The sequence below is a fragment of the Eurosta solidaginis genome, chromosome 4 (genome assembly GCF_040869045.1).
Source record: "Eurosta solidaginis isolate ZX-2024a chromosome 4, ASM4086904v1, whole genome shotgun sequence".
In the NCBI taxonomy this organism is placed as follows: domain Eukaryota; kingdom Metazoa; phylum Arthropoda; class Insecta; order Diptera; family Tephritidae; genus Eurosta; species Eurosta solidaginis.
The window spans coordinates 273,616,902-273,640,473 of NC_090322.1; the positions used below are offsets into that span (position 1 = coordinate 273,616,902).

The window sequence follows — 23,572 nt, forward strand, 5'->3', positions numbered from 1 at the left end:
AGCATTGCTACAACAACAACAACAACAGCCCCGCTGCTCAGCAAGCCACAACAAGTACCCGCTGCTGCTCGCGCCCCACGGCGCCAACAACTCAAACAGCTGATACCACTCATAACTACTACCTTCGTAGTAGAGTTGGTAGCAATGCTGAGCATCATCCCCTGCCCCCGTCTTCTCCCACCTCTTTTTCGGAAGCAATCGTGCAGGTCAGGAAAACAGACTCTTAGTCCCTACCTCCGTTTGCACCGTCTGCCAGCACAGAATATAAAGGTTTGCGACATCCGCCCAATGCAGCTCCTGCCTTGGGTGGTGCCACTTTCCTAGATCTTCTGATCTCCGCGACGGCAACCCCCCGACGGGTTTCATCGCGCCATGTTGCCAGGTCGCAAACCCAAATCATCCGGGTACCCCGATGCTTGCCCAAGGACGCCCAGTCCCTTCCACAACCCAGGCGTAGTCACCCGTCACTTACCCGCAGAGTGGTGGCGTCTCTCCTTATGCACTTCAGAATTCTGCAGTTAAACTGTAAAGGACTAACTGGGAAGATTAGGGAGATAGTCGATTTCATGAAGCGGCACAACATCCGCATTGCTGCGATTCAAGAGACTAAACTCACAGCAATATCTGCATTGCAGACCTGCTCTGGGTATAATGTCCACAGGAAAGACCGCGATAGCGGAAATGGAGGCGGTCTCGCGTTTATCATACACCACTCTGTGCAATATTATATATTTGATCCTGGCATCGACCGCAGGGACAATGTCTTAGAACGTCAAGGCCTATCCGTCCAGTCAGGCGATGCAAACCTAGAAATCATCAACATATACATCCCTCCTGCCACCTGTTGCACCAGTGGATACCGCCCTAATATCAGGGCCTTACTCACTGGCAACAATCGCATTATCTTAGGCGATTTCAATGCCCATCGTGATCTATGGCATTCAAACTTGCGGGCGGACAGTAGGGGTGAGATGTTGGCGGATCAAATAGAAGAAACGACGTTCTGCACAATGAACAGAGACGCCCCCACACGTATGGTAGGAAGCTGTCACAGCTCGCCAGATATCTCAATCGTGAGCATAGAACTCGTAAACTGCGTCAACTGGCAGCCGATGGTAACATTGGCATCCGACCTCCTGCCCATACTTATTTCGCTCGAGCGTACCGCCGACTTCATCGTCACTGAAAAACGCACTTTCATAAACTTCAAAAAAGGAAAGTGGGAAGAATATAAATCCTTTACAGACAACCGCGTTGCTGCCCTCCCTATCCCGACTGATGCCCGCCAAGGGGAGCGTGCCTTCCGTAAGGTGATTGAATCCGCCTCGGCACATTTCATTCCCGCCGGGAGAATTCCCGAAATCCGGCCCCACTTCCCGGCGGAGGCCGCAAACTTAGCGAGAGAACGTGACCTTATAAGACAGCTTGATCCAGGCGACCCCCAAATAAGGGATATAAACCAACGCATCAGATTGCTTATGGATGAACACAAGCGGGCGAAATGGGAGGAGCACCTAAGAGGTTGTAACCTCTCTACCGGTGTGGGTAAACTTTGGTCCACCGTAAAGTCCCTATCGAATCCGACTAAGCACAAAGACAAAGTTTCCATCGCCTTTGGCGACAAAGTGCTGTCGGACGCGAAAAAATGCGCGAGCGCTTTCTGCCGACAATATATAATGCATCCTACGGTCGACAAAGATAGACGGAGAGCCAATAGACACGCACATAAACACAAATTCAGCGCGTCACCAATCACCATCACCGCTAAAGAGGTTGAGGACGCCATTGGTCGTGCTAAACCATCCAAAGCAGTGGGCCCAGACGGCATAGCCATGCCGATGCTTAAAAGCCTAGGGAAAGAGGGTTTCAAATATTTAGCGCATGTCTTCAACCTGTCTCCTTCCACCTTTGTCATACCCGAGAAATGGAAAGTGGCCAAGGTGGTCCCGCTACTAAAGCCTGGGAAACCAGCTAACATAGGTGAGTCGTATCGTCCGATATCTCTTCTATCGCCAGTGGCAAAGACGCTTGAAGCCATTTTGCTCCCTTATTTCCAAGCAAATTTGCAGCTAGCCCCTCATCAGCATGGCTTCAGAAAACTCCATAGCACAACCACCGCGCTAAATGCCATTAGCACCCAGATAAATTGCGGTTTAAATCAATACCCGGTCATACGGTCAACCATGGCTCGCCACTGCAAGACCTGGAAGGGTCTACCCTTCCCCCATGTCTTAAAAGGTGGACCGCAAATTATCTGGGTGGTCGGCAGGCATCGGTGCAATTTAGAAACGAAACATCAAAACCAAGGAGAATTAAACAAGGGGTGCCACAGGGTGGTGTCCTATCCCCACTTTTGTTTAATTTCTACATATCTAAGCTACCTTCACCACCGGAAGGAGTCACAATCGTTTCCTACGCCGATGACTGCACAATAATGGCCACAGGCCCAGGCCCAAAGATCGATGCGCTATGCAATAAAATAAACGGCTACCTCCCTGATCTCTCCAGTTTTTTCGCCTCGCGAAACCTGGCATTATCACCGACTACATCTTCCGCGACCTTATTTACAACATGGACGTCCCAAATGTCGACCATTTTGAACATCCACGTCGATGGCACTACGCTACCGACTGTCCTACACCCCAAATCTTGGGTGTGACGTTTGATCAGGATCTACATTTTGGTGAGCACGCAGCCGCAATTGTTCATAGAATTCAGAGTCGTAACAAAATCCTCAATTCCCTCGCTGGCAGTACCTGGGGAAAAGATAAAGAAACGCTCATGACTACATACAAAGCAATTAGCCAGCCGATTACGTGCTACGCGTCACCCATATGGTCGTCAAGCCTAAAAATCACCCACTGGAAGAAACTACAGGCCTGCCAAAATACTGCTCTCAGAATCGCCACGGGCTGTCTTCTTATGTCCCCAGAACGCCATCTGCATAATGAGGCGAGAATACTCCCCATCAGGGAGAGAAATGAGATGCTGACCAAACAGTTCCTGTTGAATACCCAGAAACCTGGGCATTCCAACAGACATCTGATTGATGAACCAGCACCGCCTAGGGGCTTAAGGAGTCATATCCGTAAGCATTTTGAGGAAATATGGCACCTGAGAACCCAGCCGTATGAAGTGAAAAAACACAAGCAGGTCCTTGGTGAACTCCATAAACAGGCGTCGGACCTTTATGCCGGGAATTTCCCGGTGAATCCAGTACTTAAAGAAAATTATCCAAAACTCGCGGAAGAGAAATGCATACTCCCCAGGGAAACGCGTGTCACTCTTGCTCAACTTCGTTCTGGATACTGTAACAGGTTAAACTCTTACCTATCCAGAATCAACCCCGACATACAAAATGTATGCCCTGCTTGCAATGTGTCCCCACATGACACCAACCATCTCTTTAATTGTAATGTGGAACCAACGCCTCTAACACCCCTTTCCTTATGGTCCACCCTTGTTGAAACGGCAAGTTTCCTTGGACTCCCGTTAGAGGATATTGATGACAATTTGTGATCGGTCGCGGCGGGTGGAGCATTGCTACAACAACAACAACAACAAAGCGCGACAGTTCAGAGAGTTCTGTAAAAAAATACTATGGATCCCATCCCCTGCTTCGAAGTTGTAGTAAGTCATTTTTGGGTTTATGATAATATCTTTTGTCAGAAGCAATATTTTTTATTTCCAAACGCGTCCTTTGATACATCATCCGACATGTATTCGCAGTTAGCAAAAAAAAATATTCTATCCTATATCTATTTTTCGGAAGAATTGCCTCGAGGAAATAAACGAAACAAACATATGGAACAACGAAACAACGGACAAAAAGGGCCTTTATTTATCAAACAATATTGACGAGGAGGACATTAGCATTGCAAATTTGAAAAAGGAACTAGAAGAACATTCTTCAGTTGAGAAACGAATACCTGCATCAAAAATTAAGCAAAAAAGAAAAGACAAGGCTTTAGATGAAAATACGACAAGTGAAGATGAGGAAGATTCTTTGGACAACACAGAAATGCATTCGTCCAAGGAAAGTGACAAAGATACTTCTCCAGAGAAAAAAATAGAAGTAGCTCCAAGGAAAAAGGACGAAAGCAAAGTAAAGATAAAAAAACCTAGAAAAAATAAGGTAAATTTGGACGAAATGGTGGCCTGTGAAGTATGTAAAAAAGTAATGAAGAGAAAGGCTTTAAGGAAGCATAAGCACAAACCAAGAACTTTCCTTTGTAAAGCTTGCCGTAAGTATTCTAATTTTGAAGCTTGCATTAATTGTTAAACTAACCTATACTCTGACATATCAGCAAGAACATTCAGTGAAGCAACAACTCTGAAGAATCATGAACGCACCCATGACGAAAATCGACGAAGATTTCCATGTGAAAAATGCGACCAATCATTTTTATCACCTTACAGTTACAAGGCACATTTAAAAACGCATGATTTAAACCGAAAACCCAGTTTTCAATGCCCACAATGTGACAAAGCATTTTTACAAAGAGCTGGACTGTTGACTCATATGCTTCATCACGAGGGACCTAAATGGAAATGTACTTTTTGCGATAAACGATATGTTCGACAATCAGATCTAACAGTTCATCTGCGCACCCATTCAGGAGAAACCCCATTTCAATGCAATATATGTGGCAAATCCTACATCCACAAACGTATTTTAAATAAGCATATGCAACAACACGGTGGATTCGTTCGCTACACTTGCTTAACTTGTGGCGAACAGTTCTCAAAATATGATAAATATTATACGCATCGGCAGCAACACTTTGGATTGCCCTATAAATGCGGCGTATGCGAAAGACAATTTAATGATGCTTATAAGTAAGTCCACGTAATATTCAGGGCCCGAATCGTGTTATACCATCCGTGACCGAAATAAATTTTTTTTAATAGCAATAGGCCTGCATCAGTTAATGGGACTAATAAGATATGTGAAATATAGACCAATTATACTCATAAGATAAATAAATTATATAAATTTTTACAAATGGTTTGACAGATTCATATCGTTATCATTATCGTTTGAATGAAAATGGTTTTTCATCTGTGATCGTATAACACTATACGGGCCCATTTTTTTAAGTTCTATTGTTATTTACTTAATTTTTCAGATGCAAGCGTCATGTCAGGGGCGTTCATAAAATTATTGAGGACATCGAGGTAGAAAAGCTTTCAGTGCGACAGTATGACACAAAAGAACATAGGGGTAGAATAGTTGAAGTATTAAAAAGTCCAGAGGAGCAGGATAACAATACTACAGATGTAACGAATGAAAATGAAAATAATTGATTTTTTCAGTATTTTCAATAAAATACAAGTACATTTATAGGACTATTAATTATATCATCAACGTATTGATTAATTACTTTCCGATGATATATTATATGAAATTTTAGAATAAATTATATAGATATACTAGCAGACCCGTCAGACGTTGTTCTGCCCTAAACTTGGTCTATCTCCATACATTTTAAGAAACTTTTTCCGTCTAACTCTGCCCCCTCCTCACTTTTTCTTAATCCTTTTATTCACTCCTCCCTAAGTCTTTTCGCTTCATCTATCTCTGTTTTGTTGTTGTTGTTGTAGCAATGCTCGCCCCACCTAATAGCCGCGACCGATCACAAATTGTCATCAATATCCTCTAACGGGAGTCCAAGGAAACTTGCCGTTTCAACAGGGGTGGACCATAAGGAAAGGGGTGTTAAGAGGCGTTGGTTCCACATTACAATTAAAGAGATGGTTGGTGTCATGTGGGGACACATTGCAAGCGGGGCATACATTTTGTATGTCGGGGTTGATTCTGGATAGGTAAGAGTTTAACCTGTTACAGTATCCAGAACGAAGTTGAGCAAGAGTGACACGCGTTTCCCTGGGGAGTATGCGTTCCTCTTCTGCGAGTTCTGGATATTTTTCTTCAAGTACTGGATTCACCGGGCAATTCCCGACATAAAGGTCCGACGCCTGTCTATGGAGTTTACCAAGGACCTGCTTGTGTTTTTTCGCTTCATACGGCTGGGTTCTCAGGTGCCGTATTTCCTCAAAATGCTTACGGAGATGACTCCTTAGGCCCCTAGGCGGTGCTGGTTCGTCAATCAGATGTCTGTTGGGATGCCCAGGTTTCTGGGTATTCAACAGAAACTGTTTGGTCAGCATCTCATTTCTCTCCCTGATGGGGAGTATTCTCGCCTCATTATGCAGATGGTGTTCTGGGGACATAAGAAGACAGCCCGTGGCTATTCTGAGAGCAGTATTTTGGCAAGCCTGTAGTTTCTTCCAGTGGGTAGTTTTTAGGCTTGGCGACCATATGGTTGACGCGTAGCACGTAATCGGCTGGCTAATTGCTTTGTATGTGGTCATGAGCGTTTCTTTATCTTTTCCCCAGGTACTGCCAGCAAGGGATTTGAGGATTTTATTACGGCTCTGAATTCTCGGAACAATTGCGGTTGCGTGCGCATCAAAATGTAGATCCTGATCAAACGTCACACCCAAGATTGTGGGGTGCAGGACAGTCGGTAGCGTAGTGCCATCGACGTGGATGTTCAATATGGTCGACATTTGGGGCGTCCATGTTGTAAATAAGGTCGCGGAAGATTTAGTCGGTGACAATGCCAGGTTTCGCGAGGCGAAAAAACTGGAGAGATCAGGGAGAAAGCCGTTTATTTTATTGCATAGCTCATCGATCTCTGGGCCTGGGCCTGTGGCCATTATTGTGCAGTCATCGGCGTAGGAAACGATTGTGACCCCTTCCGGTGGTGAAGGTAGCTTAGATATGTAGAAATTAAGCAAAAGTGGGGATAGGACACCACCCTGTGGCACCCCTTGTTTAATTCTCCTTGGTTTTGATGTTTCGTTTCTGAATTGCACCGATGCCTGCCGGCACCGAGATAATTTGCGGTCCACCTTTTAAGACATGGGGGAAGGGTAGACCCTTCCAGGTCTTGCAGTAATGAGCCATGGTTGACCGTATCAAAGGCTTTTGATAGGTCTAGCGCTACGAGTACTGTTCTATGATGGGGGTATTGATTCAAACCGCAATTTATCTGGGTGCTAATGACATTTAGCGCGGAGGTAGTGCTATAGAGTTTTCTGAAGCCATGCTGATGAGGGGCTAGCTGCAAATGTGCTTGGAAATAAGGGAGCAGAATGGCTTCAAGCGTCTTTGCCACTGGCGATAGGAGAGATATCGGACGATATGACTCACCTACGTTATCTGGTTTCCCAGGCTATAGTAGCGGGACCACCTTGGCCATTTTCCATTTCTCGGGTATGGCAAAGGTGGAGAGAGACAGGTTGAAGACATGCGCTAAATGTTTGAAACCCTCTTTCCCTAGGTTTTTAAGCATCGGCATGGCTATGCCGTCTGGGCCCACTGCTTTGGATGGTTTAGCGCGACTAATGGCGTCCTCAACCTCTCTAGCGGTGATGGTGATTGGTGACGCGCTGAATTTGTGTTTATGTGCGTGTCTATTGGCTCTCCGTCTATCTTTGTCGACCGTAGGATGCATTATATATTGTCGGCAGAAAGCGCTCGCGCATTTTTCCGCATCCGACAGCACCTTATCGCCAAAGGCGATGGAAACTTTGTCTTTGTGCTTAGTCGGATTCTATAGGGACTTTACGGTGGACCAAAGTTTACCTACACCGGTAGAGAGGTTACAACCTCTTAGGTGCTCTTCCCATTTCGCCCGCTTTTGTTCGTCCACAAGCAATCTGATGCGTTGGTTTATATCCCTTATTTGGGGGTCGCCTGGATCAAGCTGTCTTATAAGGTCGCGTTCCCTCGCTAAGCTCGCGGCCTCCGCCGGGAAGTGGGGCCGGATTTCGGGAATTCTCCCGGCGGGAATGAAATGTGCCGAGGCGGATTCAATGACCTTACGGAAGGCACGCTCCCCTTGGCGGGCATCAGTCGGGATAGGAAGGGCAGAAAAGCTGCTGTCTGTTGCAGATTTATATTCTTCCCACTTTCCTTTTTTGAAGTTTATGAAAGTGCGTTTTTCGGTGACGATGAAGTCGGCGGTACGCTCGAACGAAATAAGTATGGGCAGGTGGTCGGATGCCAATGTTACCATCGGCTGCCAGTTGACGCAGTTTACGAGTTCTGCGCTCACGATTGAGATATCTGGCGAGCTATAACAGCTTCCTACCATACGTGTCGGGGCGTCTCCGTTTATTGTGCAGAACGTCGTTTCTTCTATTTGATCCGCCAACATCTCACCATTACTGTCCGCCCGCAAGTTTGAATGCCATAGGTCGTGATGGGCATTGAAATCGCCTAAGATAATGCGATTGTTGCCAGTGAGTAAGGCCTCGATTTTAGGCCGGTATCCACTGGGGCAACAGGTGACAGGAGGGATGTAGATGTTGATGATTTCTAGATTTGCATCGCCTGACCGGACAGATAGGCCTTGACGTTCTAAGACATTGTCACTGCGGTCGATGCCAGGATCAAAAATATGATATTGCACAGAGTGGTGTATAATAAACGCGAGGCCGCCTCTATTTCCGCTCTCGCGGTCCTTCCTGTGGACATTATACCCAGAGCAGGTCTGCAATGCAGATCTTGCTGTGAGATTAGTCTCTTGAATCGCAGCAATGCGGATGTTGTGCCGCTTCATGAAATCGACTATCTCCGTAATCTTCCCAGTTAGTCCATTACAGTTTAACTGCAGAATTCTGAAGTGCATGAGGGGTGACGCCGCCACTCTAGGGGTAAGTGACGGGTGACTACGCCTAGGTTGTGGAAGGCCAGGACGCAATTGCTGTTGTGGCCTTGGGACTGGGCGCCCTTGGGCAAGCATTGGGGTACCCGGATGATTTGGGTTTGCGACCTGGCAACATGGCGCGATGAAACCCGTCGAGGGGTTGCCGTCGCGGAGACCAGAACATCTAGGAAAGTGGCACCACCCAAGGCAGGAGCTGCATTGAGCGGATGTCGCAAAACCTATATATTCTGTGCTGGCAGACGGTGCAAACGGAGGTAGGGACTAAGAGTCTGTTTCCCTGACCTGCACGATTGCTGCCAGAAAAGAGGGGGGGGGGGGAGAAGAAGACGGGGGCAGGGGCTGATGCTCAGCATTGCTACCAGCTCTACTACGAAGGTAGTAGTTATGAGTGGTATCAGCTGTTTGAGTTGTTGGCGCCGTGGGGCGCGAGCAGCAGCGGGTACTTGTTGTGGCTTGCTGAGCAGCGAGGCTGCTGGAGGGTAGTGGAGGGGCGCTTATTTATTTATTTATTTATTTATTTATTATTTAAAGTCGACGACAAACTATGGTCGACTGCATAATATAAAAGATATATAAATATACAACTCAAAAGATAAAATTTAAGATATATCGAGCTTTCAACAATGTTATATTACAAACAAAGAAATATTAATGAACATTACTATTTAATTTCAGAATATAATAATAATAAGAAATATGAGCAGAAATAAGATCTTATGCCGAAATCTTATACTGGCGGAATGCATCAGATTCCGCTCAGCATGACTTCGGAATGCAGTGGATTCCAATCTCCCTGTTGGAATGCAACAAGATTCCAATCAGCATGTCATGGGAATCCGGCAGTGCTAAGAGTAGTGTAATGAGGATACGCCATCACAAGGCATAAAAAAGTAACATGACCTGTGTTGTTGGAATGCACCGGATTCCAATCAGCTCGATGCCTGACCCATAAGATTATACTGCCGGAATGCATACGATTCCGGTCAGTGACTCTTGAAAAAGCATGTTTTTTACGTTGTTGGAATGCACCAGATTCCAATCAACACAGTACTGTCTTGTTCCTTCTTAATGAGACATGTTGATAAATGTTCCTCCATCCTTAAGCGAGATAGTTCCTGTTTTTTATCGAAGGAATAAAATGCCGGCAAATTAAATTAGCTTGTATCTCTTAAATTAGATAGGCAAGTATTGCATTACGTATAGTGGCAAAAGTACATTCAAGACTGATGCAGCTATACAAGTCATTGTAGTGCGCGCACCAGATAAGAAGAGGATTATTTTTAGCAAAGTTTCGTCGACAAAGGGGTAAATAGAAAGGAACGTAGTGTCTGGATACTCTAGGGGGAACCGCAAAAAACAAGCGGCTGAGGAGGTCCGCGGAATCAATTTCTCCAATAATGAGCTTATAGATGAACAATACCCCCAGTAATATTCTCCGATTTTCCAGAGTGGGTAAGTTAATAAGAAGAAGTCTACTTCTGTATGGAGGAAGGTGGAGACTTGAGTCCCAATTAAGGCCGCGCAATGCAAATATCAAAAATTGCTTTTGAACTGACTCAAGACGCTTTATATGCTTTTGAGAAACAGGGGACCAAACGCATGAGCAATACTCGAGTATTGGACGAACCAGCGATGTGTAAAGAACCTTAGTGAGGTACGGATCATCGAACTCTTTAGCCCATCTTTTAACAAATCCAAGTAAACCCAACGCTTTGTTGGCTATAGATGAAATATGCATGTTAAAATTCAATTTCGGATCAAAAAGGACACCTAGATCATTTGCAATAGATATACGCTCCAAAGGCGTACCATCTATTACATAAGATTTCAATGCTGGCTTCACTCGGTGAAATGTCATATGCTTACATTTAGAGCAATTTAAAGCTAATAAATTTGTTGTGCACCAACATTGGAACGAGTCCAAGTCGGCCTGAAGAAGATCCAAGGAACTCAAATCGGTAGGACAGTAAGTGTAGCAAAGTTTTACATCATCCGCATACATTATAGTATGGGAATATAATATTGTCTGTGGCAAGTCATTAATGAAAAGGGCAAAGAGCAAAGGGCCTAGATGACTTCCCTGGGGTACGCCAGAGGAAACTCCGAACGATTCCGACAGATTGCACTTGAACAGGACTTTTTGGGTCCGGTTAGAAAGATAGCTTTTCAGCCACATTAATAGGTGAAACGGAAAGCCCAGTAAATCAAGCTTATGAATAAGCAACTCGTGGTTGACGGTATCAAATGCTTTGCTGAAGTCCGTGTAGATGACATCCGTTTGCTTGTTCGCTAAAAATCCTTCCATAACTATAGAGGTGAATACAAGCAAATTTGTAGTGGTTGACCTTTGACGAATAAAACCGTGTTGGCATGGAGATAAAAGACTAGAACACTGATATTGCAGTTGATTGGTGACAATCTGTTCAAAGACTTTAGGAATGACTGAAAGTTTAGCAATACCCCTGTAGTTTTCAACTTTTGACCTACTACCTTTTTTATCAGGGGTATAATAAAAGACTGTTTCCAAAGTGCCGGGAATGACGCAGATCCCAGAGATAGCTCAAATAATTTTAAAATAGGCTCATACATGTTTTCGGCGCAGTACCTAAGCACGCAGCTAGGAACACCGTCCGGTCCCGGAGAAAAGGTGGGCTTCAAAGATTGAAGACTCTGAAGAACAATATTACCATCAATAGCAGGATTCCTAATGTAATTCGAGCTATCTAAGCGATAGGGATATTGACCAGAATGAAAACCACTGGATGAATACGTGGACTTAAAGAACTCAGAAAATAGTTCAGCAACGTCGTCATCAGTGCAAGCTTTTTTACCTCCAAAGGTTAATGAGGAAGGATACCCAGAAGTTTTCCGCTTTGAATTTACGAAACTGTAAAACTTTTTTGGATTTCTAAAAAAATGGGCTTTACAACAACTCAAGTAATTTTTATAACAAAGCTGATTAAGACGGTAAAATTTAGAACGAGCTATTAGATATTTAGAGAGGTCAGCAGATGCTCCATATTTCTTGAACCTCTTATAAAGCCTAGATTTGATGTTATTAAGTCTGATAAGTTGCCTGGAAAACCAAGGGGGCTTATTCGAACATAGGGTATAGCGAGTAGGAATGCAGGTATCAAAGAAGCTATCAAGCGTACTGTAAAATATAGAGATAGCCGAATCGACATCAGTGCAAGCATAGAGATCCGACCAATCATGGGAAGCCAACAGATCATTGAGCGTAGACTACGGGACGCCCTTGGGCGTGAGCAGCAAGGAGCCACAAAAGATTTATAAAAGTTACGTGGACGTCGGGTTTTGGAAGCCCAGAACAATCTGTCCGATGCAACCATCCCTTGCACGAGACACACTGAACAGAGTATGACCGTCCTAAAAAGATTCTTTTCTGGCAAATGCAGCAAAACCATTTCTCAGGACCGGGGTCAGGAGACGGACCCGGATTGGGTTCGATACCTTCCCGGAGTAAGAGAATATGTAGCAGTCCTGCTGCAAGGAGCTGCTGGGAGGATGACAATTTGTGGGAGGGACGAAACAAATTAAATGGGGTCACACTGAAATGACAGTCCTTGGTCGGGAAAAATCCCGAGTCGCTCCGGTACATAGAACCGACTGCCTTGGGAAGCGGCTGCCTGTTTTCGTCTCACTCTATCTCTTTCTCAGTCTCCTTCCGTCTTTTCTCTTCTCTAAAGTTTTTCCCATTCTTCTTCATCCCTTATTACCAGGCAAATCGAATAGGACGTATGTAAATAGTTATGTGGGTATTATTAATTCATGTCTTTAATTCGGTTTCGCATGCACATTTATCAGTTTTGCCAGGTTAATGCAACTAAATCGAATATCACAATGAAAATTACTTTAAAGCTCTCGGCAACAACTTTCATTTGATATCCATATTACACACCCTAGTCACCAAGCGGTATAAAAATTACTCTGTACTAAAGCACTCATCAACAGCTGCAATTTGATACCCATAAAACACATCCTAGTGTTACCCTCTTGCACGTCTTGGCTTACATCTCGAGACCCTTCACAAATAGGTATGAAAACTACCCTGTACTAAAGCACTCGTCAACAGCTTTCATTTGTTATCCATATTGTATAAACTCTTTCTAAGGGTACCCGGGCCACGTTTTGGCCTCAATATCGAGACCCTAGTCACCAATAGGTATGAAAACTACCCTGTACTAAAGCACTCATCAACAGCTTTCATTCGTTATCCATATTCTATAAACACATTCTAGGGGTACCCGCGTCCACGTTTTCGCTTTTATCTCGAGATCCTAGTTACACGCGGGTACGAAAAATACCCCGTATCAAAGTACTCATAAACAGCTTACATTCGATACCCATATTGTACAAACATATCCCAGGATTACCCAGGTCAACGTTTTGATCTCAAGACCCTATCCAGAACGGTATAAAATGCCTATGTCTGTCTCCTGGTTCTAAGCTACCCCTCCACCAATTTTCAGCCAAATATGTTCATCCGTTACTTCCTCTTCAATCACTCTTTATCTATTAAAAAAGCGCATCAAAATCCGTTGCGTATTTTTAAAGGTTTAAGCATTCAAAGGGACATAGGGATAGAAAAAGCGACTTTGTTTTATACTATGTAGTGATGTACATCCATACATACCTATAAACCTACGCCCGAAGTTAAATAACGCAGCGAATGCTATATATGTACGTATGTATGTGTCGCATCAAGCCTAACTCAAAAGCAATTAGCGCGTATAGTTCACAGCGAACAAACACACATACGCATTTTTTGATAAAAATGTTACTTTTGTTTAAACAATTTGGCTGATATAAGAAAGGAATCAAGTATTTTTTTGATGCAGATCGAAGGTAAATATTTCAAAGATTTACTGAAAAGTGGAATTTTTTAAATCCATCCATCCGTTTATGAGTTATAGCTGTGTAAACAAAAATTTTATGATTTTTTACTACATTTTGGTAATTTTCCACGCCCCTATAATATATATCTTCAATTTATATTAACTGTACCATCCCACGTAGCTAAGCTTTCAAATGCAAAAAACCGTTTTAAAATCGGAGCATTCTGTGTGAAGTTATGTGCATACATGGCATTTAGCGACTTTATTTTATAAGATTTATAGATATAAGAATTTGTAAAAAATGGGCCGCATAGTGCAAAGGCGCCTTCCTAGGCGTACGGTACACACAGACTCCACTAAAAATGTTGTGGTGTATTTGAAGCTGTGCTGATGTTGTACATCACGGGTTAAGGCCGATAAATACATTGCCGAAAATAGACAAAATTCTGGAAATTGTTATAAAAAATCAACTGGTTAATTACTTAGAAAATAATGAAAACCTTATAAAGGAACCATCCGGTTTCCGAGAAAGGCACTCTTGCGAGACGGCGTTACCTTACGTCATATCTAGCTGGAAAGAAGAGTTGAGCCTAAAAAAACATATAGTAGTAGTTTTCATTGACCTGAAAACAGCGTTCGAAACAATTGATAGGAATATAATGATCGATAAACTACAAAAAATTGGTATTAGGGAAAATGATTCGCAGTGATTTAGAAGCTTCTTATCAGACCGGGAACAAAGAACAACCATCGATTCAGTAGTCTCACCCGCGGCACAGTGGACATAGGCTTACCACAAGGGTCGGTAATAGCATCAATGCTGTTCAACACTTAAATAAACGATAATTCATCAGCACTGAAATATAGTAAAATCAGGTTGTTTGCAGATGATGCGCTACTAGAAGTAAATGGAACGGACATTTCAATAGCAAGGAGAGATCATGTAAACTTATTAGTAAGGAATATAAGTTGAAAATTTATAGATCCATCATAGAACCACACTTCTTATATTGCCCTACAATATTCTTTATTGCCAATGAAACACAAGTAGGCAGGTTACAAATTAATGCAAAACAAAGAGTTTTATCGATGCACTAAACTGGTTGAGTGTGAAACAGTTGTTATTTTACCATAGTAGGAAATTTTTATTTTATATCAAGCATGGTAAATTACCAGACTACATAAGTGAAAAACTTGTTTATGTGAATGAAACCCACTTTTACATAATCAGGGAAAATAATAATTTTAGATTAACTCTTTTCAAAACAGAAATGGACAAGCAAAATACATTCTACAAAGGCCTGAAATGTTTTAATGAACTAACTAATCATGTTAAAAATTGCGAAAACTTAAACACCTTCAAAAACAGTTTATTAGAATACTGCAAAACCCTTCCAATAAGATAAAATATTTTGTATCTGTATTTCATGTTACTGATCCTTGAGCGTACATGGCAATCCAAACAGACACAGAGGAACCTTATGCATCAGGTCAAATACATATATCGCTCGCAATCAAATTGGGAACGAGTTCCTGAAAATATCGTCGCAGACAAACAGTTGGGGTGTTCATGAGAATCAGGTCTATTCCTATAAAAATAATAAAACAATAATATATTATAATTAATTATGTTTACATAAAAGCTGGTACAGGGAGGATTGGAAACACGTCCTTTCCAACCGTCCGATAAGAGTGGCCCATTCTGCTGAGCTGCTAGCTTTTGGGTTGACCGGAATGAAATACATTCCGACAGCATAAATAATAAAACTGTGTAATCATACGTCTTGGAGTAGGGCAGGATTGAGAACACGTTCCTTCCAACCTCCCTATGAGCTAACTCTAAGACTCGCCCGTTAGGACCACCAGTTCCCGTGCTGATATGGATCCCGAAAACCATCCATAAATCATCCCGGGAGGATCCCCAAATGATCCCGAAATAGTCCTGGAAAAGTCCCGAAATGACTCTGACGGGATTCGGAGTCATCCAGAAATGATACCAGAAGGATTGATCTTGGAATAGTCCGGAAATAACTCCGAAGGGATCCCGGACGTATTCCGAAAATCATTCAGAAATTACCCCGGTGTAGTCCCGAAATAATCCCGACGGGATGCCGGATGGATCCCGAACACTACCCAAAAATGTACCCGGAAGGATTCGAGAATGAAACCAAAATAGTCCCGAAAAAGTGCCGATATAACACCCCGAAAACCATTCAGAATTGATATCTGAAGGGTACGCAAATTATACCGAAATCCATTCAGAAATGATGCCGGAAGCGACCCAAATAAATCCCTACGGGATGCCGGACGCATCCTGAAAACTATACCGAAAACGATCAAGAAATGATCCCTGAAGGGTACGGTAAAAGCATGTTAGTAAGGCAGCAGGTGCGTTGAAGCGAATGAAGAGCTACAAACAAACATAGAGGTAAAGCTAATAAAAGCGTGCTAATAAAAACAATTGAAGGAAGGGGGGAGGAGACGGGGGCACCACCCATCGTTTTTCCAAAATTGTTTAGGTCTCTATCTGTATGAGCCAGATACCAAAAATTATTGATTTAGGAGAAAATTTATACTGAGTTATAACAATTTATAGATTTTGCACCAGAGGGGGAGGGGGCATGAGGAGACGGAGGGTGTCACTGCTCACTTTGTAAGCCATGGACTTATTCGACCTATTCGAGTTTGTAATATTGGTGAGGGTCAGTAAACGTAAAGTTATAATGTGTAAAAGCTATTAAAAATTAATTGTTCGAAGGGTCTTGGGACCCCGCCCCTTTTCATTTTAGAAAAAAATTGGCCAGTAGACTATTGTCCATCTGTGTCCCAAATTTCATCAAACTCCGTGTAGCCGTTCTGGCGTGATTCAGTCACAAAGACGAAAAAATACAGTAATTGAATTATAACTATTCCCCCCCCCCCCCCCTTTTCAAAAAAATATAGCTAGTAGATCCTTCTAGACTATTGGCTACATGTGTGCCCAATTTCACCCAAATCCGTCCAGCCGTTCTTGCGTGGTTGAGTCACAAAAACAAACGTCTGGACAAAGATCAAAACTTTTCCATTTATAATATACTAGCCTTTACCCGCGGCCCCGTCCGCAAGGAGAAAATAAAATATATGTGCTATTCACGTTAGCCTGCTTATCAAGTTATCTGTTTAAAAATTATTTTTGTCTAATGTATTTTATTTTTATAATTTAGTAAAAAAAAAAGAACTAAATGAGAAGATAAGCTGAAAGGCACGCTTTCATGAATAGTACAATACAGTTTTTTCGAATTAAAAATATAAATTTTGTTTTTAAATTAAATTAACTGATATGAAAGGGGTGAAAGAATTACTACTCATAGAACAAAGGAGTGAAACTACAATTAGCTAAAACCAAAGAGAATTTTTTAGACGAAAATAGTGTTGCTTTTTCGGGTATTTAGTTGGTTAAAATATTACAAAAGGTGTAATTATAGTTATAACAGTTCCTTACACGATTATAGAACGAAAAAGCTGTGTTAGATTGAATATAAAACATACCCAATTTTAATTACGAATAATTAGCAGCAAATGCACGGCCATAAAAGCTCATAATTTAAAAACGCATGTGTGCTGAACTACTGGTTGCGAAGAGACCTAAAATGATCCCGGAAGGGTCCCAAGATGATACTAAAATTCCAGGACAGATCCCGAAAATCATCCAGAAATCAACCAGGAGGGGACCCAAAATGATTCAGAAATAGTCCCGAAAAGGTATAATGTATAATGTATAATGTATTTATTTATTACGGCTTTCCTAAGCCTAACTTAAATCTATTTTACATGTTTATAATTGTCTTCTGGACTATGCAATCTAGAATAGTTACATCTATGTCCTACCTTGGAGTACTATGGATGGGAGACTTCCAGATCATGCGAACAAAGCGTTGCGATTATGTAGTATGTAGGCATTTTACGCATGTTAGTAAAGCGCGAAGGCAACATCTGCACGGCGATGCACTGAGTTAATCGAGTGATGCGTTTCAGTATGTGCTTCGGCAACCTTTTTTGTATGCGCACAAGAGCTTGGACCCGAAAATTACCCTTATGGGTTCCCGTACAGATACCGAAAACCATCCAGAAATGATGCCGGTAGGTACCCCAAGTGATCCCGAAATGATTGCGACAGGATCCCGGACGGATACCAAAACCATCCAGATGTGATCCCGGTAGGTGCCCCAAATGATCCGGAAATAGTCCCGAAATTACCCCGTCGAGAGCCCCGACGGATCCAGGAAACTATGCAGAAATGATGCCGGAGAGGTCCGCAAATGATCCCCTAAGAGTCCCGAAATGATCCCGCGCGGATCCCGGACGGATCCCCAAAACCATCCAGTAACGATGTCGAAAGGGTCCCCAAATAATCTCGTATTTTTAGAGAAAAAGTCCCAAAATGACCAAGACGGGATCCCCGACGGATACCGAAATCCATCCAGAAATGATGCTGGAAGGGACCCCAAATGATCCCGTATTAGTCGAGAAAAAGTCCCGAAATGACCCCGACGGAATCCCGGACGAATCCCTAAAACAATCCAGAAATGATGCTGAAAGGGTCCCCAAATGATCCCGTATTAGTCGAGAAAAATTCCCGAAATGACCCCGACGGGATCCCGGGCGAATCCCGAAAGCCATCCAGAAATGATGCCGGAAGAGACCCCAAAAAATCTCGAAAAATTCCCGAAATGACCCCGACGGGATCCTGGACGGATACCGAAAACCATCTAGAAATGATGCCGGTAGGTACCCCAAAATGATCCCGAAATAGTCCCAAAATGACCCCGTCGTCATCGCGGACGGATCCCTAAAACCATCCAGAAATTACCCCGACGGTATCCCGAAAACCATCCAGAAATGATGCCGGAAGGGACCCCAAAAATCCCGAAATGACGCCGAAGGGATCCCGGACGGATACCGAAAACCATCCAGAAATGATGCCGGTAGGTACCCCAAATAATCCCGAAAAAGTCCCGAAATGACACCGGGACTGAAATTACCCCGTCGAGAGCCCCGACGGATCCAGGAAACTATGCAGAAATGATGCCGGAGAGGTCCTCAAATTATCCCCTAAGAGTCCCGAAATGATCCCGCGCGGATCCCGGACGGATCCCGAAAACCATCCAGTAACGATGCCGAAAGGGTCCCCAAATAACCCCGTATTTTTAGAGAAAAGTCCCAAAATGACCAAGACGGGATCCCCGAAGGATACCGAAATCCATCCAGAAATGATGCCGAAAGGGTCCCCTAATTATCCCGTATTAGTCGAGAAAAAGTCCCGAAATTACCCCGACGGTATCTCGGACGAACCCCGGAAACTATGCAGAAATGATCCCGAAATGACCCCGTCGAGATCTCCGACGGATCCCGGAAACTATGCAGAAATGATGCCGGAAAGGTCTTCAAATGATCTCCTAATAGTCCCGAAATGATCCCCGACGAATCCCGGAAGCTATGCAGAAATGATGCCGGAAAGGTCTTCAAATGATCCCCTAATAGTCCCGAAATGATCCCGAACGGATCCCGAAAACCATCCAGAAATGATGCCGGAAGGGACCCCAAATGATCCCGAAAAAGTCCCGAAATGACCCCGACGGGATACCGGACGAATCCCGAAGACCGTCCAGAAATGATGCCTAAAAGGACCCAAAATAACCCCGAAAAAGTCCCGTAATGATCCCGGAAACCATCAAGAATTTATCTCTCGAAGGCACGCAAATGATCCCGAAAGTACCCCGACGGGATCCCGGACGGATCACGAAAACCATGCACAAATGATGTAATGTAATGTAATGTATTTATTTATTACGGCTTTCCTAAGCCTAACTTAAATCTATTTTACATGTTTATAATTGTCTTCTGGACTATGCAATCTAGAATAGTTACATCTATGTCCTACCTTGGAGTACTATGGATGGGAGACTTCCAGATCATGCGAACAAAGCGTTGTGATTATGTAGTATGTAGGCATTTTACGCATGTTGGTAAAGCGCGAAGGCAACATCTGCACGGCGATGCACTGAGTTAATCGAGTAATGCGTTTCAGTATGTGCTTCGGCAACCTTTTTTGTATGCGTACAAGAGCTTGGAAGTCTTGGCGCTACACTTCTATCGATGCTATGGAAGTCCGCCTGTCCAGCACTAAATTGGTAGTGTTCTGCAATAATTGTACAATTTTTGTTTAAATTTATTGGAATGACATGATTTAATATCATTCGGTAGTTCATTATAGGATTTAAGACCTTTATAATACAGATTACATTTGTCTGCTTCAGTTTTATAAGCCGGCAGATTAAAATCATTTTTATTACGAGTATTTACAGAGTGCACATCTTTTACATATTTTATATTAGTCCTCAAATACGCAGGCAAAGTTCCTTCTATTATGTTTTAATAAAAAAGTTGCTGTCTAATGCTAAGCCAATTAGGTGTGTCATACCGTTTTTTGAGAATGAATCTCATAGCGCGGTTCTGTTGCTTTTGTAGCTTGTATATCTGACTATCTCGCAAGATTAAAAATATAGTTGGGCAATAAATAAAATTATGTTCGATTATAGATCTGTAGACGATGATTTTATAACTTCTATTTAAATATTTGCAGGTTCGTTGTGTAAAATATAACTTTTTCGCTATTTTTCCTACCGTATAATCCACGTGCTCGTTGAAATTTAGCTTATCATCTATTTTTATTTCCAAGTATTTTATAATGCTGACTTTTTCAATTAGTTCGTTATTTATATTTAAGTTTTGTAGCTCACTGTTTTGAAAATTGCGTCTAGATATAAGCTTAGCATATATTTCAGTAATATTGTTCCCACTTATCATCAGCAATGTATCATCAGCAAACAATTTTATTTCACAGTGCTTAATGGAGCTAGTTATACCATTAATATATATATTGAACATTATGGGTGCCAGCACAGACCCTTGAGGTAGACCAACAGGTACCTCCCTTTTATCCGATACGGACGTTCCAATCACTGTTCTTTGGTATCTGTTAATTAGGAAGTCTTGAAACCATTTTAGTTCTATACCAGAAACGCCAATGTAAGAAAGCTTTTTCAGCATTAAGTTTTGGTCGATCGTCTCGAATGCACGCTTTAAATCCAAAAACACAGCTAATATGTGTTTTTTCCTGCTTAAGTCTTCTTTCCAGTTAGCTACAACCAAATTCAAAGCACTTTCACATGAATGTTTCTTTCGAAAACCAGATTATTGAGGTATAATAATTACATTATCTTCTAAATATTTTACCAGATGATTTTTTACCACTGTTTCCAAAATTTTTTCATCACATTGTAACGTGTTAATAGGTCTTATCTCCTCAGCTTTGATGGTATTTTTCACTTTTTCTAATGGCACAACTATAGAAGATTTCCATAAACTAGGAACGAGACCTTTATCTAAGCTCTCATTAACAAGTTGAGAATAGAAAAAACCTATATACGTTATGGAATCTTTAACGACTCCTTCCGACACAAGTTTCTTCCCTCCAATTTTATTTTTAAACTTATTTACTATATCAACTATCTCTGAAGTGGATACTTTCTGAAACTTAAAAACATTACGGCCATTTTGCTCATCTATAGTACCTTCATTACTAAAAGAAGTAGGAATATTCATGCTAATCTCCAATATACTATCAATGAAATAGTCATTCAAAGACTGCGCTATTTCATTTTCCTCTGTGTAGAGTTGGTCGTTTATTTTAATTTTTTTAATACCATTATTTTCTTTAGCCATGCTTATGGAATTTTTCAAGTTTTTCCACATGACCTTACTATCACCAGCACTATGGTTGATTTTGTTTTCCATGTACTTGGCTTTTTTTATCTTAATTAGCCGTTTATATTGGCGTTTCGCAATATAATATTCACTCCATTCTCCAGTGGATAGGCTGATCTTGAAAAGATTTAGCTTACGTTTATTTAAGTTAGCCAGCTCAAAATCATACCACTTGTTCATAAGTTTGACACTGACTTCTTTAGAGTATGCCAGGGTGGTCACTGCGCTTGATAGCGTATTATATAGGAATGTTGCCTTATTTTCGATGCTCAGATTTTCAAAGTCAGTGTAGTTAAGCTGTCGTAATTCATTAACAAGGCTGTCGCTTGTATAATTTTCCCAGGAAATTATTGTTCTCTTCGTTCTCATCTGAAATAGCTTATGTAATTTGATTTTGAATTTAATCGTTTCATGATCTGAAATCTGAAACTCTTCTAATTTTAAACATGATATAGAGCTACTATCTGTAAATAACAAGTCGATCAATGTATCTGTCTTATCGCCCTTTCGTGTATAAAAATCTATTTTTTGCTCCATAGCAAAGGATCGAAATAAGTCAACTAACTGTTTACTATAAGTTGTGCTCTTGTAAAGGTTTATATTGCAATCGCCCACGAAGATAATATTATCCTGTGTTACGCAGTTATTATTTAAAATGTCGTATAAGTACGTTATAAATTCTGCATCACTTGAGCTCGGTGAGTGATATATCAGAGCTGTGGGAATCGCACCGTACAAGTTTATATGTTTGTATCTGTAGCCCTTGATTCGTTATTTCTTCAGTCGAACAAGTCTCCGAACAAAATATTAAATGTGGTTTATGTACATCTATCAGACGCTCTAGTTCAGCTTTACTGGCGACGATACTACTAATATTTAAATATATACAACTTAGCTCCTCTGGTATTCGTTGCTAAACTCGTGCCTTATTTCTTGGCTGCGAATATTTTTTATACGCAGGACAATCTTTGCTGAAAGCGTAATGGCCAACATCGACGTCAATAACTTTTTTTTGAACAAGTTCGCTACAGTTTACACATTTGACAATGTTAGATGTGCACTCTTTTCTATCATGGGGTCCAGCACATTTGCTGCAAGCTACTTTATTCGTGCACTCAGCTGCTTTGTGCTTATATCCCAGACATTTAAAACACCTCAAAACACTTATATGCTCGTAAGCGACGCAAGTATCCCACTCTATATATAGCTGATGGCGGAAGGGACCCCAAATGATCCCGAAAAAGTCCCGAAATGACCCCGATGGGATCCCGGACGGATACCGAAAACCATCCAGAAATGATCCCGAAAGGGTTTCGATACGACCCTAACCATGTTAATAAGGCAGCAGGCGCGCTGGAGCGAATGAAGAGTTACATTGAAACATACAGGTAAAGCTAATAAAAGCGTGCTACTGAAGGAGGGCGGATGGCGGGAGGAGAAGGAGAGGACCACTGATCGTTTTTCAAAAATTGTTTAGATCTCGATCTGTATGTGCCAGATACCAAAAACTCTTGATTTTGGAGAAAATTTATTTTGAGTTATAACAATTTATAGATTTTACACCAGTGGTGGAGAGAAGGGGGGAGGGAGACGGAGGGTGTCACTGCTCACTTTGTAAGCCCTCGACTTATTTGACCCCTTGAGTCTGTGATATTGGTGAAGGCCAGTATACGTAAAGTTATAATGTGTAAAAATTATTAAAAAGTAATTGCTCGAAGGTGTCGTGGGACCCCCACCCCTCTTTCCATGTTCGAAAAAAATTTCGCTAGTAGACTACTGTCTGTGTCCCAAATGTCATCAAAATCCGTGTAGCCGTTCTGGCGTGATTCAGTCGCAAAGACTAAAAAATATAATAATTAAATTATAACTGTTCCTAGGGGGCGGGGCCCTCCCCCGTTTTGAAAAATATATAGCTAGTAGATCCTTCTAGACTATTGGCTATATGTGTGCAAAATTTCATCCAAATCGGTCCAGCCGTTCTTGCGTGATTGAGTCACAAAGACAAACGTCTGGACAAACATCCAAACATCTTCACATCCAAACTTTGCCATTTATAATATACTAGCCTTTACCCGCGGCCCCGTCCGCAAGGAGAAATTTAAATATATGGGCTATTCGCGTAAGCCTGTTTATCAAGTTATCTGTTTAAAATTTTGTTTTCTGTATAAT

The 23,572-nt window shown here is 42.1% G+C and overlaps 2 protein-coding genes across 3 annotated transcripts in view; one reads left to right on the forward strand and one right to left on the reverse strand.

The window, feature by feature from the left end:
• LOC137251515 (zinc finger protein OZF-like) overlaps positions 1 to 23,572 on the reverse strand; it is a 118,312-nt gene that overhangs the window by 21,743 nt on the left and 72,997 nt on the right. The window lies entirely within an intron of this gene.
• LOC137248840 (zinc finger protein Xfin-like) overlaps positions 1 to 23,572 on the forward strand; it is a 208,030-nt gene that overhangs the window by 5,717 nt on the left and 178,741 nt on the right. Inside the window, exons 2-4 of the mRNA XM_067779734.1 lie at positions 3,773 to 4,244; positions 4,308 to 4,839; positions 5,130 to 5,301. Of these exons, the coding sequence (XP_067635835.1) occupies positions 3,773 to 4,244; positions 4,308 to 4,839; positions 5,130 to 5,301 (1,176 nt within the window). The remainder of the gene's footprint in view (positions 1 to 3,772; positions 4,245 to 4,307; positions 4,840 to 5,129; positions 5,302 to 23,572) is intronic.